The following is a 17,825-nucleotide window of genomic DNA, read 5'->3' as shown; positions in this document are numbered from 1 at the left end:
TACCATGACGTTGTGTGGGATTAAAATGCGCTTTGGTTGAGGCGAGAGTTTTGTGTAGCTGTGTTCGCTTGCAGGCGCGTGCCCTCGAGTTGGGTCCTTTCGGCGCTGCTCGTCAGGAGAGGAGCTTACTGGCGACGCATGCAACATCACATCCAATCGTGAGCCGCTTAGTAGCTATGCTTTTCCCCCTCACGAGTCCACCGCTGATGCCCTCAATAATGCGTTTTCCCCTTCATAATGAACTGCGAGGCTTCGTTGCCGCTACCTTACTTCGAGTATCGTGATATCAGTTAGAGCTTCATACTGGCAGCCTATAAACAGCGTAGTAGATTTTGCACGAACTTTGTAATATTGGTTCTCAGCATTGGTGAAGTTTCCTTCATGCGGATCAAGCTTTTTACACTCTTTATTCTTGACTTCATCGTTGCCAAGCCCTTTGACTTTGCTGGCCAGTGGCAGCGACATTAGCGGATGTGAGTTTGTCTTGAAGGTTTCGCTAGCCTCAAGGTCTCCCGCAACTTTGGTCGGAATCTGCAATGCAGAATGGAAATACGCAGAGCATTTATACTGGCGTCTGCCGAGGGTGCGTGGTTTTGTAGCGCTCACGCCGTTTTGTTGGAAACGAACACTGCTCGATACTTTTCGCGGAAGTCTTGTCGATTTGCTGTCGCCCATCCGGAGATTGTTGATCAAGCCGGAACTCGAGCAAAAAGAGCTTCGTGTTCTCATGCGCTTGGCTGAGTCGCTTATTAGCCACGCAGCGTGGTCGGAAAGAATCGGCAAGGGAGTTATCATATCCTGGCGCCTAGGGGATACTTTGGGACGTCGTTTCCTCGTTGCGGATTACTTGTGGTGTATTTGTGAAGTAATCGGCCCAGCAATGCAGAAGCAGGCATGGTGGGGAAACCTCATGGAAAAATACTTAGATGTCAGCATCGTCGCTTCGCGATTCCAACGCAAGTCAGGAAACCGTGCACTTATAATAAAACGCCTGATTGACGCGCTGCTAATATATCGTGCAGGCGAACGTCCCCACGCTTGTGAGGTAGTTACACTGAAGCAAGAAATTCTGTGCAAAGCAAACAGGCCGGAACGGTTCAAAAGTCCAGCTTGGGATCCGTGGAGAATGGACAATGGTAACACCCCTCTTAGAGACCCCTAATGGGTGACACGACGCTGCGTTACTTGTGCCTTTTTAAAGAGCCTTGGTCGAGTTATACAGTAGTTTGTAGACCAAATGTTCGTGTCTCCGTATTTGGTACTGCCAGACTGACTGAATGGCCGGTGCAGTGGCTCGTAAGGGCTGGAGGCTGTACGCATCAGGTATCTCAATCTCCATATATGAAGACACGATGCATATATGCGTCCGTTGCAATAGACTTCGCCTTGCTCTTTGAAATGCAAAGACATTTGTCTTCCTCTTACGGGCAGGAGGCCGGCACAAAGGAGAGTTCCTTGTTTTCTGTAATGATCAGCTGGCAGTAGAAGTGCACCAGGCTTCTGGGGGTTCTTCAGTGGAAGCTTCCTAGTTCTATTTGAATGGATGGGAACATATTGGACTATGTTTTGCCCTGCTTTTCTTCGGTTGGCAGGCATCTTTATCAAATAGCCTTGCGCCGTACTAAGTCAGCAAGATTTTTTGGACTATGCTTTAAATTCATGCAGAGCTTCGGACCTCACGTTTCGTTATGCAAATCAGTCCAGCAGCACGCTACAAAGCGGAAACAGCTTTGATCTAACTGGAAGTTCAAAGAAATCTTTGACCTCGAAAGACGTATGGCAACAGCAATTGCAGACTGCCGGATCGCGGAGCATCCCGAACCCAACCCGCTGGCCGATGATTTATGTTTCTTATTCCAATTTGTTCTGCAACAATGCCAACACGAGACACATCTGCGTACTTGAAAGCTGCTGAACCCCTTTCCCTCTGGAGAGCAATCGGAGACATATATTAGTGCGCGGCGTCTGCATTGTGGGAACACGCAATATGCAGCGTTAAATGATAGTTGGTGATATGCGATATACAGTGGAATACCGAGATCAATTTTTGGCCTACGAAGCAACACCATCCAAGTAACTGCAAGGAGAGCCGGGCTGCGCAACCTCTTCTACCCGGCAAGGAGCGAACATCTTTATCCTTCATCTATAGTTAAAGTCATTTTTAAATGATGTCTTGAGCAAAGGAACATTCTTTTTAGCATCGCACGTATGATCACATGAGTGGCAGTCTCCTCTGCAGTGTTACTGCGCCGACTTAGATAAACCCCCTGTCACGTATTTGAAATTCGTCTGCGTGATGAGACATCTGCAAGGTGGCCGCCTCCAGCAGCCACAAGAACCACAGTTCAGGACGGAACACCTGTGAAACTTCACAAAACGTGTGGCGCCCGAACAGTGCCGCTGCAGTGAGAATGAATACAGGAGATTAGTTTGAAGCAACAAGCGGCAGCAGCTGCGTTTAATCCAACCGAGAGCAAGTTCAAGGTATATTTGCTTAAGCATAGATCATGGCTTCTAATTACACGTAGGAATTCTTAGAGGATATGAATCAAGCAGTGATTAACAATGTTCGCAGCAAACAAGGTTGCGCGCATGGATCTGCAGATACAAATTGAGGGTCATGCGTACGAAAAGTCCGGCTTAATGCGTAGCTGAAACGGGGCTACAGAATGCGTTGCCGGCAAGCAACTAGTTGGAAAGGCTGTTAACAAAAGCGACTACGCGAGCAAATTACCCTGCATGCGCACTTCCTGCTGGGACAACCCTCATTTCTTGCAACGGTGATGTGGAATCGGAAGTTGAAATTCAGCTGCTAGCGTCATTCTACTTGCTGATCCTCACTAAGGGGCCCTTTTACCACAAGGAACGTGAATGCGCCATTCTACTCCCCTACAAAGGCTCCTAGTGGCAATCCAAGCAATTAAATACTGACAGGGGGCTTCAAAAAGTTATTGAAGCTATGCATTCTCTACCTGTCCTACAAGGAAAAGTCAGCCGGAAGCATGCAACTGCTGCATCAACCACCTTCGCATTTGCCAAAAATTTCTGCACTGCAATCAAGTTACCATTGCCAGCAACTGCCTCCGGGGGTTGCTGCTTCAGCTAATACGTTAGCTTAAAAGAATGACTAGGGCAGACGCATTCTAATGGCAGCAAAGCAGTCACTCCCACAAAACACACCCGCGGTGTTACAGGAGCGCAGCTTGAGGAGGCTTATTGCCATTGGGTGGAACTGTCAAGCCTATGCTTTGGCTACGTAAGAAATTGCGGAACTTCAGGAATGGACATAAAGAACGGGAGGGAAGCCTGTTTGTCAATATGGCCAGAAAGTACGCTGTGTAGAGTTAGCCCGAGACACAAAGATAGATATCCTCCCTTGAAGGGTTCTGCTTCACTTGATTCAGCATCTCAGTGTTCTCAGCTTGCTTGGAGTGGGCCCTCCAGCTCTTCTTGACTATCTTCTGGGATGACCCAAACCCATAAACGTGCGGAAATGCCTCTTACTACAGCCCCTGTGAAGACGATGAGCTCCTGAGGATCATCGCTGTCTCCTACTGCAGAGCACTCAACACTTTGATATGGAGCCCCCAATGAAAGTATCTCACCGTGATTTTCAGGGGTTCCTGGTACATTTTCGGGTGCCCCCGTGCAGTATGGTCTGGGTGTGCCTGCCCGTAACCGCCCTTCCCTTATGCCATTCACTATAGCCTTGTCTGCCGCCTGCAAAACGTCGTTGGACATCACTGCTGCAACACCCTCACTAAGGCACAAAGTAACGTGTGCATAGTGATTCGCAGCCATGCACAACTTGTAAACTTTAGAAGAAGTGCCCACACATTCGTGAGGCCCACATGCAGCGCAGAAATGGCCGCATGCATCCGCCCTTCCATCGATCTCTCCCATTTCACCTTCAACACCTCTGCATTCAACCTCCATATTAGGTGCATTGTCTTGTGAAAAGACTTTTAATGGGGATGTGCTCAGGGTAGAGCACTCTGCTAGAGGTAAGACGGGACAGACAGGGCTCAATGCACCACAAGCCAAGCCGAAATCCGTAAGGACGAGATGAGTCACTCGAAATTTGAAGTAGAGGCCAACTTGCCTCCGAGATGCCAGGAGCTCCTGCAAGCGGAGGAAATTGGAAGAAACGGGAAGGGACCCCTGCGAGAATTTCCCTACGGAATCCGAATGCGAGGCATCGCCTGCGCAGCATGCACTCAGCCTCTTGTCTAGCCAGTCGTTTGCAGCCGCAACCACGTCCCTGCTAACCTTTAGGGAGCCACCTCCCAAGTAAAAGGTCGTGACATGAGGCTTTTCTACGGGCATTATAGCCTTGCTGATGTCTTCAACCGAAGGGCCGCACGGACTTTCTGCAGTCTTCGCCGCAGCAAAGAGCTGTTCAGTCAGCGAGGCGAGCGTCGTTCTCTCATCATTTAGCAAGACGCTGAAGAAAGTTGGAAGTCGCATGATAATGTCAGATCCGCAGTTGCTCGTTGCTGTGAACGGTACCACAGGGCCATCCTCCGGCATCACCCCGTCCAGATCTCGCTGTGGTTGCTCAAGCTGGCTGGTGGGAGAAATATCCCTGTGGACACCCTGCTGTTGCACCTCCTGTGGCTGTTGGGGCTGCTGCTCTCGAGGCTGCTGATTTCGCTGGCTCGGCTGTTGCAGCACTGGGTTGTCCATCGAACTATACACATTCTCGAGCAGATGCAGCAATTCTGCTGCACAGCTAGTAGCACTCGCTTGCGGGCTCGGCTGAAAAAACCCAGAGCCTGAGTCATTCGGAGGGAACTGCCTCAGACTAGCCGCGAGAGCACTGTAAATATCCTGGTTAGCCGGCAGTTCACTGAACGGTCTTAGGGAGGAAAGAGCGGTTAGCAGTAGCTGCTGCTGAGTCTGCAGCTGCTGCCTGGGCAGTTGACTCTGCTCCTGCTGTTGCTGCTGCTTCGGTAGCACCGTCTGTAGCTGCAGCACGTGATCGATGCATGGATGGCTTTCTAAAAATCTGTCAAGGTTGGAGTAGCCTCGAAAGCAAGATAGAAAGGAGAGGCATATGTGTAGGGCCTTATTGTCTTGTGTAACATCGGATTCCGAGACATCAGCTGCAGGGCTCTCTGACAACCGTGCACGTTGGCCTTTTCTTCCTGAAAGGGTAGCATGGTCAACACGGGTCAGCACCCTATGCATGCAGCGCAGGACCACCTCCACAGACCAAGGAAAGTCCCATGGTATGCGCTGCTTCTTAGAGCATCCCACAGGAGTTCTAAGTGGCCCCGAGGATTTCTCTTGAGCTACGTCCGGCGGTAGCAACAGCGCAGCAGTAGCAACCCTCACGAGTATCCCGCAGCGCTCAAGGACCGTCGACTGCAGTGCATGCAGGTATTCTTGCATCTCATGAAAGCGAGGTTCGATCGCATTGGGGGGATGATTCCTATCCAAAGCTATAAGGACGCGAATGGGACGGGACCAGCGTCCTGCTGCCGAGTCTTCCCTTCCCTTTTCCTGTTCCTGTCGCTGTTTATACATCTGGTGTACGAGAGCTTCCGTTAATTGCGTAAAGAATTCATCGAGAGCAGACTTCATGTTCCTTCTTGCCTCTGCTATTGCTGCTTTGATGGCCTTCTCATTCGGAGGTGACTGGCTGTCCCCACCTATGAGTTGCTGACCGCACGGAACACTCAACCGGCTTATTGCTGCTGGACCAGCCTTCAACGCCTCTTCATGGCACATCTGGTAAAGGGAACCCACAGGGGCTCTGTAGCCAAAAGATCTCAGCACTTCGCCCGTGAACTCGTCCGAGCTTAATATGCAAGCGCAATCAACGGCAGACACAAGCTGTGCCGGCTTCTCTGCGGTTGTTGCTGTTGCCTCAACCTTTGCTGTTGACACGGATACTGCAGGCACCTTTGTTGCCCTTTCTGTTTCCGTGGTGTTAGACGTCTCTGCTGTTGTTAATGTTGTTGTTGCCTCCGTTTCAAGAGACGGCCGACCCTCCCAAAGAGTGAAACCTGCAAAACGTTGAGAAGACCCAAAACATTTTGACATCAAGGAACAGCAGTCGTAGGCGGTACGAAGTGAGGAACGGAAAGCGATTTTAAACCTGAAATCCGGCACTTAGAGTCTATGCCCTGACGTGTGAAGCTCACCGGTGACTCCTCCAACAGGAAAAGTGTTCTGTGATACTAGCTCCTGCCTCAGTGCAGGGCGCAAGGCCTCCAGTAGCACCGTTGTTTTTCCGCTGCCAGGGAGACCAACGGGCAGCAGCGCAACCACGGAAACAGGCGAAAGCGATTGAGATGGCGGGGCAGCAAGTTCCTTCCAGGTTGACATGAAAGCTGGCACGGTATTCTGGGGCTCAAAAGACGAAACGGCCACTTTACTGGATCCCCAGGCAGCTTCTTGGCTGCTTGCTGCGGGAGGGCCTTGTGCTCCCGTCTGCAAGGCAGACTGAATCGCTGCACTAACTTCCTGGATAAATCCCTGCCAACGCACATCTTCCGAATAGCAGATACAACCATCAGAGTTATGCACTACCTTTCGGGTAGGGAACGTTATCAAAGTAACGTGGCCGCCCTTTTCACCAGCTTGGACCTGGCGTGAAGCACTGCCGGCTTGCAATGTTCTGAAGAAGTCAAAGCTGGCTTCTGGAACACCCCTGGTACAGCAATTTGACGCCAGTGCAAGAATGCTTTCCGCGGCAGCATCGCTGCTTGCTTCTTGAATAGCCCTTCCTACCACTGTATCTGCCACAAGAAAACGAGATGCATTCGCGCACGTAGAAGTTTCGCTCTGCATCGCAAAGCCCCTTAGTCCCTCGATGTTGCCCTTCTGGCCAACTAGTGCGATGCCATCCCACTCTATATCCTGCTCATGTCCCAGATGCTGCTGTCGACGCTTCAACAGTTGGCGCAGCCTCTGCAAAGAGATTGCATAGCCATCTTGATCAAGGCCCAGAAGTATAATCAACGAAGCAAACTGGTAGTCGAATGCTGTGCCTCTTGTGCTGACCCCGGAATTTTGACAACAAAAGGCGCTGCATCTGGACTCGTGGCAACGGCAGCAGCACGCGCTTACGCACGACCTGTGCCGCAGCACCAAGCTGCAGCCACGGTCACGACAAAGCTTTTGTATTTCTTGATACTGAGAAGCACGTAGCGCAAGAGGGTGAGTTACGAGGCATACAGTTACTTGCTGACGTCGCAGCACAGGCCTGTCCAAGTGATTTTGTTGACAATGTTGTTCCGCATGCTCTTGCCTCCTCGCTTGAAGACGTTTCAGCGTTCTACCATCTTGTTCTTGCAGTCGCACCGACGAAAATGAGCCGAGCCTACGGAAATCTGCTACTCTAACGACACAAGAGTATGGGCTGTTGGTGCAGGCACTGCTGGTCTTTTGCAGATGGAGCTGCAGCTCTTGTGGCAAAGCAGCCCAGTATTCTGGAGCGTCCACAGCAGTGCCAAATGCAGCGCTGTCTTCCATGAGGTCTAACAGCCGCATGTCTACGTAAGTGACCAAGAATCGACCAAGTGGGCCCATAAAGCAGTTTGCACCCCGATCCCTTCCTCGCCCATGTATAAGGAACTGCAGAAAGCGCTTTGACTCTTCCGTGCTGCTTAGGCCTCCTGTGTCCTGCTGCAGCTGTACCTGCTGACACTTTTGACTCTGCAGTTTGTGCCAATCCAAGAAGATCTGCTCTGGATCTGGTTGGCAAGCTAATTCCAACAACAAAGCAGCAGCAAGGGAACACAAGAAAGCCGCTGCTCTTCTGAAATTGGCACTCTCCTTTCTCACCATACGGCCACAAGAGGACATCATCTGCTGCTGCTGCTCTTGGATCATCAGCAAATACTCCTGTGTACGCTCCTGCTGGTGCTGCTGTGAGCTCAATATTTCTTTAAGGAGACAAAATGAAAAATTGCGTGGCAAGCATGAGTGTAGTATATGGTCGAAACGGCTCAGTTCTTCTTCAAGAAAGCTGCACCAGTACAGTCCAACGGCAGCGGCTATGCGGACACGAAGAGCAGCTTCTGCAGCTGCCCCTGTTCTTGAGGAGGAAGATACGGGGTACGCAGTAGCAACTTCTCCCGTGCTTTCAAAAGTGGCTGAAGTAGACAGGGCTGCCTGTGCTGCGGCAAAAGCCTGGGAAACAATATTGGGAGCGTTCTCCGCTTCTTGTCCCTCGACCAGCGCTCCTTTCGCCAGAGCAGCAGTTGCTGCTGCAGCTGACCAGAAGCATCTACTCCTAACCAGACGTTTGAGTTTCTCTCTTGTCTTCCTACGCATCAAATAGGGAGCAGACTTGACTTTCGCAAGCGCCACTACAGTTGACGCTTCCTTGGAGTCGGCACCGCTGACGCCCGCTGTGCGGCTGCAAAAATATAAAACAAGGCCCTCAGTATCACAGTCGCTTGCTCTCTGCAGTTCCAGTTGGCACAGTGGCAGCAGTAGCTCTAGTGGTGATGACGCCTGCAGTCGCGCTGCTAGTGATGCCGTCTCGAGTCCCAATGATTGGAGCAGTGGTAACGATACACTGGGGCACAGACAGGGAGGTTCACCGAAGCCTCCGTTGGTACCTTCAAGATTGTGTGGTACCAAAGCAAAGAATATTAGTCTCCCCTCCGCTGTTATTGTGCACTGTTGTCGTTGCTGCTCCCGTCGCTGCTTGGACGCAGGCACGATATGTTGCTTCTCTGCATCGCCTATCAGCTCGCCAACAAGTGTGTGCTTCTGTAGCAGTTGTTGCAATGTCCTAACCTGACGATGCCAAGCACAGGCCGCAGACTGTGCATAAATGGCCCTTGACCATTTTGGTCACCCCCATCCAAAGACCCCAAACCCAACGTTATATAGAACAAAGATCCAATAAGGGGGTACACGCAAACCCTGTATATTTGAAGTGCCACAAACGTCACTGAAAAGAGCTTGGATTTATATTCTACCTGTTCTTGAGTAAGCCGCTGCAACTGTTTTTGCCACGCATCAGACACCCGTAAGGCGTAAGTTTCTCTGCGGCGAAGCCGCGGCGTATCAACCGAGAAGGGCTGCGAAAAAATGCGGTCGGCCCCCAGTAGCCGTAGCAAGGCAACCACATCTTGCTGCTTCTCTTGTTGCTCTTCACAAGAGCGCTGCTGCTCTTCTTGTCGCTGCTGAACATCATTGTGACCTTCCTCGCGTTGCTGGTGCTGTTTACTACATTGTTGCTGCAGTCTAGCAGATGCAGTCTCGGTCGTTGCTGCTATTGCCTCGCCTGCACTGGGCAGTGTGTACCTACACCCGTTGGCAGCTGCAGCAGCAGCAGGTAAAAATACACAGACATTCTTGCTGCAGCAAGCCCAAGCATTCAGCTCACTGCAGAAGGAAATTTGGGCCGCCTCTCCATTTAGCTTTTCGAGTGCCCAAACTTCTAGTGAGACCGCATTCGTAGTGTTTTCGTCGCTGCTACATGCAATGCCGTCTTTCCTGGAAATGCTGAGGGAACGTAGGAGACAAGCTGACAGTTGGTGAGCACATAACAGAGCTTTCGCAGACCCTCTTCTTGCGATGTCTAAAGCACTATTAACGGCACTTTCACCTAAGCTCTGAGCATCGCCGCTGCGCGCCTGCCCCCGCTGTCGCTGTTTCTGGTGACACTCTGGTGTCCTTCGTTGTCTCAACGGCTTTCCCCCTTGTGGCTGTTGCGGCAAGTTTTGCTCTTGACCTGGCAAGTTTTGCTGCTGCTGCCGATCTTTTTGCAGCTCTTGCACATGCGGTGGCTGCTCAAAGTGTGTTCGTTGCTCCTTCTGCCTCTGCTTGCTTTCGTGTTGCTGCTTTTGTCTTCTGGTCTCCTGCAGAATGAAACAAGCCAGAAGCTCTAGATCGAGATCGAAGAACTTCGGGAGGCCGCGGCGCACCAGGACGTACTTTGATTGTTGTTGATAATTATGTTTCATGTGTTGTTGTCGGGATCCTTGATCCGGAGGATTCGTTTCCTGCTGCGCATGCTCAGGCTTCTCTATGAATTCCAACACTGAAAGGCCCCGTCTTAGCAATGGCACGAGTTCTGGGAAGCAGCAGAATACATGGTCTTCTGATTCCTTATCTTGAAGTGAAATGTCCAGCAGCATCAGGTCCGTCCTCCTGTTGCTCATGTCGCTGCTGCTGCTCCCGCTCACCTCATTCACACCCTGTGCTTGGACTTGGACTTTTGAAACATTCTCTGCTTCCGTATTTTCCGTTGTGATTTGCGATGTTGCGGTATGGGTAGTTTCTGCTACGAGAGTAACTTTCTCAATCGGGTGTCTGAGTGACACCAAAGCGGCAGGCCGCATTCTTCTCTCTACCAGCTTTTCTTGGACCAGAGGGAGAGACTCCGCAGCAGCAGAGAATGCGGCGGCCACTGCATCTTGCTGCTTTTGTTGCTGCATCAACTCCTCCAACCTCTTGATGAGCATATCCGCTTGTGCGTAAGCTGCGTTCCGAGACAAGGCGCTCTCATGGAGGCCTTCTGTGTCACCTAAGCCGCGGCAGGAAGACTCTGCACTGCATTTACCGACTGGTTCCTCAGGCAGACCTGCCCGATCTCTGTGTGCCTGCTGGACAGGCCTCCAGGGACTCGTGGAATCCACGTCCCCGGAGAGATGTCCCCCGTCCATTGGGCCTACCAACACGAAAATTCTAGCTCCAAGGTGAGTAAAAGAGCAGAAAAGACCGTCTTAGGAAGCTGCATGAAGCCCACTCCGAACTGGGTAGACATCTGAAGAACTTGGGGACTATCGACAGTGCTCATGTACAGACAATCGAATTCTGCAGACCTTGGCGGCGCTTCCGCGAGAATCCTTTTATAGAATCGGCAGCGCCAAAACATGTACTTATTTAATTAATGGAACTGAAAGGCGGAGAATCGTCAGGTCTTTTTCAAATCATCCACGCCACTCTGCTCCAGTGAATGGGGCTGGAGGGCATCACAGTACCGCCCAGATCTACAGCAGCATGCCATAATTGCCATTTTTGTCTCTCAGTATCTGGAAACGTAGGTGTGCTCGCAACTGCGAAGTTAGGACGAACGTTAAGCAACGAGTTGCAGAGTTCTGTAGTACACCGCGATAACAGAGCAGCAGCAGTAGCATCTACAGTCATTCAACTCCAACTTAACTATAAGCATTCGATTAGATTACCCTAAGCATGGTGTGCATTGGGGAGTGCAGAGCGTGTCCTCGACAGCGATTTTGCCCATACCTCCCACACTTGTGTATCTCTAACTACACACCGTAGGCCGCATGTGCTGCGGCGTATCTTCTTGTCAGCTTAATTCACTGTTGCCGCGTTCCTCCACAGTATCATTCTTAAGCAATTGATTCATTGTGACAACGCATGAACTGAATGTGGCATGTGTCCACGTGCTTCAGCGAAAACAGAAGAAACCGCCGAAACTTTTCAACTGAAACATTTCCAAACCACAAATATTGGCGAAGAAAAAAACCAGCACCGCAGCTGTGGTTACTGCACAAACAGCTACAATCAGAACTGGACAAGGCCCGACAAATTCGGGTGTGTCCGAGCTATCTGGCGGCACTGTTCTAAGGGAACTATGGCTGAGTTTCAAAACGGCCACAGCCCACTAGGGTACACGAAGAGACACCCGAATTTTCCTTTCCTTTCTTCCATTGCAAGGGTCTTCTTTTCGCCAAGAAATGCTGATGACACCGGCCTCCGTTAAATGAAAGCCTTCTTGGAGAGCTGGCTGTTTTGGACATTCCCAAAAGCGCCAGTTTCAGGCATTTGCTACACTGTGCTTATTCTGGGCGACGCCCTTAGTGTTGGTCGCTCTACTTGCTCGGCGTGATCCGTTACGTGCCTCCTCGGCTGACTTGCCCAAAGTCCCATGTGCAAGTGGGCGTACAGCTACTGCTCTTGCTGATTGCGGTGTCTTCCCTGGCGCTTCCGGATTCTCTACAACAGCTGTTTTCAAAGTCGTCCTGGGGATTTCTGTCGGCTTGCGCTGTGAGCGCCTTGTGCCGGCTTGCCCCAATGTAACAGTAGGGCGCCGCCCGTCCGGCGAGTTGGGTCCAATACTACTTCTGGTGAGCTCTTTCTCAAGCGCCCCATACATCGGTCCATCATCATTTTTGAACTTGCTCAATTTGTTTGCTCTAGGCAGTTCGTCTCCAAGTTTGTTTTGCGATAACCTTGGCGTCTTCGGCGCAGTTTCCTTCGTTCGCAAACTCTTGCCGGCCTCCGCAGAAGGCTCTCTTGTTAGGTGTGAAGGCATTTTCCGATTGTCGGCGGGAATTGAGGTTGCGCGTTTCCTAGGGGTCAGTGATTTGCGCGATGCAGCACTCACCCCTATATGGGTCTTCCGGCGAGGGACCGGACCAACTGGGTTTTCTGAAGAAAATGACTGCGTGTAAGAATTTTTAAAATCTTTTTCCGCCTGAGACTGCCTTGGAACAAGGGTGGCGATAGCCGATTTTGGCCACGGTGAGGGTACCGAAGGGACAATTTGCGCAAATTGTTCGTCCTTCATGAGCGGAGGATCCACCGCAAGAACTCCCACATCCTTAACGTTCTTTCGCATAGCAGGCTTTTGCTGTGCATATGCCTGATCAACAGTCTTCTTCAAGGCCTGCAGATGCTTCAGATATTCGCTCCAAACTCCCCAGAGGCCCGTCAGGGCCTCCCCCGGGCTGGGCGCCTCACTTAAAATCGCACGAAGAGACTCTTTAAGCCGCGCCGGTAGCCACAAGGGGTCTCCATTTATGGCCGTTAGAGGCAGCAAACAAGGATTAGCATACGGGGACTGAGGAAGTAGCGCAGTCAAAGGGATGGTGGACGGGAAGAATAAGGCATCTTTTGCTGCGCGGCAGTCTAAGTTGGGTGGCAAGGACTGAAGGGTTCCCACGGTGAGCCGCGATGGGAGACGAGCAGAGCCCATTACAGCGGGCGATCCAAAGGACCTTTTTGTAGGGAAGTGTCCCGTAATTTTTTCATCAGTGATGGGAGAACAAGCTGACGAGCTAACCGCCGCAGAAACTGCGAATGTACGCACCAACGTAAGACCAGCAAAGACAGGATCATGAAGCATGCAGCTTTGGCACCACCTCCAGCAACATCACTGGCTAAAGCACATGTGATTGTAACAGCAGCAGTGACGCCACAGCGATCAAATCTCACTCTGATTTACATCGGTCTGCGCGGCTTCATCATCTTCTGGATGCCCAAAGGGAAAAAAATCGACTTTGATCGAAGTCCCATCATTTTCGTCTTCTGTACTTCTGTGTAATTTCTCTATTGTTTGTGGCGGCTCATGAAAAGTGTCCATCCCGAAGCCGTCTGCTAAAGCAACGAGGCCATCCCGTGGCAAGAGAGGCGGATCGCGGCAAGACGGCCCTATGCAGCAGCTGACAGCCTCAAAAAATTCTCGTACACAAGGCAGGTCGATGCTTTTGGTTCTTCTGGTCTGCAGATGACCCTCTCTGGGACTTCCTTCACTTGAGAGGGCCTTATCTGTCCCAGGGACCCACGAAGACACTGCCAAGGTTCTGCTCTCTCGCTCGTCAGTGGCATCAGCTGTGTCGTTGTTCTCTAGAAGGAAAAGAAGTTTACCATTCGTGACGCTCGCCAAGAGGGCTTCCTTTAAGTATCCGTTTTCTAGCAGCAGTTCTTGGTTCCGTTGCTGTAACGTAGCAAGGAACATCTCAGCCTTAGTCTTGTCAGTGCCGCGTGACGCGCAGTCGTAAGGAGAAAGGGGCCCATGAGAAGCCATAGAACGTCCCGAACCCGTTTGTCGCTCCAGACAAGTTCTTGACTTCGCGGTGGGAGCAATCTCGTCGGCTTCGTTCTGGCCCAACGTCCTTTCTGTGGGGAAGCTCCCGTCATCAGTAAGGCTCATTTTGTCTTGAAAAAAATTTAAGGTTTCCGTTTTAGCAATTCCTGCTCCCGCAGGCCTCTTTGACGCTTTTCCTACTCGCATAGGCCTGCTGCTAAAACGTCGGGATGGAGGGCCTGTGTTTTCTCCTGAAAAATCCCGCTTTCCTCCCACCAAGATCTTAGGAAAACGACCAGCCTGCTGAAAGGTAAGGCTCTCCTGAGTGTGTTCTTTCGGCCACTTCTGAAGGAACCGTAGAAACAACTGGTGAATTAGAAAGTGGTTCTAGCCAGGCGCATAAATTTAAGTATAGCGGGTGAACCCCCAAAGCAGGCTGATCATCGGAGCGCCTCACCATGGTTGAAAACCAAAGACTACAAATACTAGGTCGCACTAAAAATGGCTTAGGTTGCGCTTACCACGTGCTGGCTTCTCGGCATCTTTGAATTTTTGCTATCCCGGGAAACGTCACGCATATCAGACCTTTTATGGATCTTTATGGAAGAGGACTTTGTGAGTAGTCCACCAGATGCTGAGGGAAGTGTATTTGAATCAAGGACCACTGTATTTCTTTTCGTCATATCGATTGAGGCCAGCTCCCTCCGTAGGGAGGCAGAAGGTGCGCCTCCCCTCATCACCATGAGGATTTGGATGTCACAATGTTATTCTTAATACGAAAAGGTACAAAAGTTGCTTTCCAGGTTGGACGATTTTATGTTTTGGTGCTGCTGCTTGTTCGAGTTGTTTTAAAGTCAGAGTGGACGATGTAAAGAGGGTTATTGGCAAAGAAGACTCTAACGTGTATAGAAAAACGGAAAAGCTTACACACAACCAATGGCTAGCGGGAAATTATAAAATAAGGAAAATTACCGATGCGGAGGCCTGTTATGCCGTCTACGACAACAGGCTGACCACTGGCCCACGAGGGCACGATGACGTCGGGCGCAAACACTGGTTGTACTTGGCCCTTACAAGAGGAAATAAATATGGAAACTGTGCAAAATTGCATTTCTGAAGAGTATATACTAGATACTGAAGTGAATATCTCCGAAGTTTTTGATGCAGCTCAGCAGATGCGGGACGTAGCCGCTGCCACCGACCTGCGGCTTGCGGACTGCTGCCCTGCCCTCCAGTAGGGCTCACTCTTCACAGCTTCACTGAATAAACTCTCTATATTTAACCAAAGTCACATTGTTAACCATTACTGTGTGTTGTCACCAGCAATGCTTCGACAACGTCGTTCTACTGCAGTGGGAGCGTCGAAGCCAACTCCGATCAAACCACGGACGACGGACAGCCACTGCAAAAGCCCCAACAGCGACAGAAATGTAGTTGAGATAGAATATATGACGAAAGCCAACAAATAGAGAAGCAGAGAGCTACAGTCTTCCCAGACGCTCAGTTAGTTCTTTAGCGCTTGACTACAGGCACGTCTCGCACGCCACGGAAGCTTTCTGGATTCTGCATTTAGTTGCCATGCAAAAAAGTCGATTCGAGTAAAAGGAGACACGAATACATGCCCCAAAAGACTGAGAGAACAGTGTTTTCGAGCTGTATCGCAATTTCGGGCGCAACATTAACGATGGCAGCAGCAACGTCTTAATGCTGTTAAGTATACAGCAGGGGTGATAAGATCTGCGGTCCCGTCAACTCAAGCTCACGGAGCCCCCGCACCTTCCAGAGGCCTTCAATCCCGTCTGCCTGCCATGCTTGTTTCTTTGCTCTCATCTTTACACGCATAGTACCAGTCTTATTAGTGGCTCCCGCCTTTAGGCATCAATCGCCCGCTGCTCGTGGCTTGGGTGCATGTGCAGCTCAGGGCCACCCGCGCCATAGGGCGTGCGTAAAACAAACACAACAAGGGACCAACTTATCCAATTACCGCAGCCTCCGATGTTATTCCGTCAACATCAGGGGCAGCGGCACTCACTGGCGGCTGCTGCAGAAGTAAATTCGAGCTCCTTTGTAGGCAGCTGCAGTTTGGGAGAAACTGAGCAGAATTAGGGCTGCCTTGCTATGGATCGCAGCAACATCTCCTGCCGTGCCGAGAAACGCAGAGAAAATCGACAAAGAGTGCCGGTTTACAAAAAATAACCGTGCATACTCGAAGCGAGAGATTTAGTGAATTTACAGCCTCTCAGCAAAAAACGGGCCAGTGCTTCACCGCCACAAACGTTTAGCGCACTAAAAGTAGTTCCGGCACAGTAAAAAGAAGAAGATTTGGCGATCTATACTCAAATTCGGAGCTGCATCTGCAACTATCTTCTGCTGCAAAGCGCTCACAAACAGATGAGGTAACACTGGTTGTTGCCGCTATCAAGAGCATCATGTGGGTTCACCACAAGGAGGCGAAAAACTCTGGAGCGGATGAATTTGAGAAGGCTTCATATCAGTATTCGAGCTGCGGATGAGCTAGTCTGCATGACTTCCTGCTTGCTTCTGCTACATTGCCTAGCACTTTCGCCTGGCAGGGATAACTTGTATGGAAGTTCTCCACATTTCAAGTCCATAGGGATGCCTGTAAAATGAAGCTTGATAGTACATCTGGGAGGCAGTGGCTCCTCAGACTTTGTTTCGTTGATTTTGCTAAACTGCCTGTGCGCGTTTCAGTTCCAAAGAAGCAGCCTTTGGCCACTGTAAAATCAAGACAGAGTGATGCTTCCCCTCCCCTGAACAGTGGGAAAATGGGAAGGAGTGGTAGAGGAAATAAAGTAAATTTGGCAGACTGCTTTTTTCATTGTGTCTGTTTGTCTTTTACGCTGCACGTACACCGCTGAAGTTCCCAGCCCCGCAGGTGACTTCACTCCCTGCACGCCTAAAGATACGAAAATTGATGTTTTAATTCTTTGAGTCTAGCAATAACAAAAAAATGAAGCAAAGGACACGGAAATTGACGACTTGTTGCTGTGAAAGATGACAGAAAACCTGCACGGAATCTTCAGCCGCCTGCGGGTGGTGACAGGGGTGGCTCATTCTCTAAGGCGAAATATATGAGGGCACCTCTTGTTATGTCTCGAATGAAGACGGTACAAAATCCACCTAAAATGTACATTCATGTATTTTCAGATTCAAAAGCAAACAAACAAGAAACTCGAACACGGACACAAGATGCACGCCGACGCCTGCAGCACAACCACCGGGGGGACACAAGCCCTTCAACAGGTTCATTTCCTCCACCTTTCGAGGCTTCTCCCTTTCTATTTAAGTAGCATCTTTAGCCAAGTGGCTTTGGTACATAAAAGACCTGACTGAAAGACAGTCTACCCAACGGAACCAGCAGCTGCTCTTGCTGCTGTTGCAACTGCTGCAGCGCTCAGGCCATGGCAGAAGCAGCAGAAACGCTGCGGCTTTTCCCGTCACCGATTCTCGATGATACTGGGCTTGTAGCAGTTCACTCTAGTTGTTGCAGTGGGCGCATGAGAGAGGACAATGCGCCAGCAATTTTGCTCTGGTGTAATGCAGCAACAGCGCCGCAGCAGCAGCCGGCAGCAGCAGCATCAGCGCCTCGTTGTTGCAGCGCAGGAACAGCAACCGTAGTGACGGCTTTTTCGGCTGAAACGCAGCAGAGCTTACATATACTTAGACAGACTAGCCTGAAGAGCATCTCTTTCGCATCTTCTTTTTCTTCACTCCTTTCCCTCACTGCTTCCTCCTGCTGCCTCGTAGCAGCAGCTGCTGCTGCCGTTGCGCCTGTAGCAACAGCGTCATCCCACCACAGGAGCTGATTCAGAGGAATACTTGTAGCTTAAAACGGTACAGTGCATCTTGAAGGAGACTATTTCTGTCGTTTAGGTCCCCCGGGGCCCCCGGGCTCGCCGTCCTATGGCCTTGCAGCAGCAACAGCAACTGCTGCTGCTGCTGCTGCTTCTTTTCTCCGCTGAAATATAGCGCTGTTTACGTTTCAATCTTAAATATTGGCTTCTTGGGGGACCTTGAGGCAGGCTTGCCGTCGATTCCGGCCACTGCTGCTCTTGCTGGG

The 17,825-nt window shown here is 50.7% G+C and overlaps 4 protein-coding genes across 4 annotated transcripts; all 4 read right to left on the bottom strand.

The window, feature by feature from the left end:
• Window positions 1-261: 261 nt before the first annotated feature.
• On the bottom strand, window positions 262-795 carry ENH_00085770 (hypothetical protein, conserved; the record flags this gene model as incomplete). The annotated part of the gene is made up of 1 exon (XM_013577965.1): window positions 262-795. One exon carries the CDS (start codon window positions 793-795, stop codon window positions 262-264), a length of 534 nt encoding a protein of 177 aa, XP_013433419.1.
• A 2,622-nt stretch (window positions 796-3,417) lies between these two features.
• On the bottom strand, window positions 3,418-10,634 carry ENH_00085760 (hypothetical protein, conserved; the record flags this gene model as incomplete). Its single annotated transcript, XM_013577964.1, has 3 exons — window positions 3,418-6,011; window positions 6,150-8,757; window positions 8,943-10,634. 3 exons carry the CDS (start codon window positions 10,632-10,634, stop codon window positions 3,418-3,420), a joined length of 6,894 nt encoding a protein of 2,297 aa, XP_013433418.1.
• Window positions 10,635-11,752: 1,118 nt separating this feature from the next.
• Window positions 11,753-12,913, bottom strand: ENH_00085750 (hypothetical protein, conserved; the record flags this gene model as incomplete). The annotated part of the gene is made up of 1 exon (XM_013577963.1): window positions 11,753-12,913. The coding sequence occupies one exon, from the start codon at window positions 12,911-12,913 to the stop codon at window positions 11,753-11,755; it is 1,161 nt and encodes a 386-aa protein (XP_013433417.1).
• A 228-nt stretch (window positions 12,914-13,141) lies between these two features.
• ENH_00085740 (hypothetical protein, conserved) lies at window positions 13,142-14,481 on the bottom strand (the record flags this gene model as incomplete). Its single annotated transcript, XM_013577962.1, has 2 exons — window positions 13,142-14,089; window positions 14,266-14,481. 2 exons carry the CDS (start codon window positions 14,479-14,481, stop codon window positions 13,142-13,144), a joined length of 1,164 nt encoding a protein of 387 aa, XP_013433416.1.
• Window positions 14,482-17,825: the final 3,344 nt, after the last annotated feature.

This window comes from Eimeria necatrix, genomic scaffold, assembly GCF_000499385.1.
Source record: "Eimeria necatrix Houghton genomic scaffold, Enh_scaff99, whole genome shotgun sequence".
Lineage (NCBI taxonomy): Eukaryota > Apicomplexa > Conoidasida > Eucoccidiorida > Eimeriidae > Eimeria > Eimeria necatrix.
This window is presented reverse-complemented; position numbering and strand designations above follow the sequence as displayed.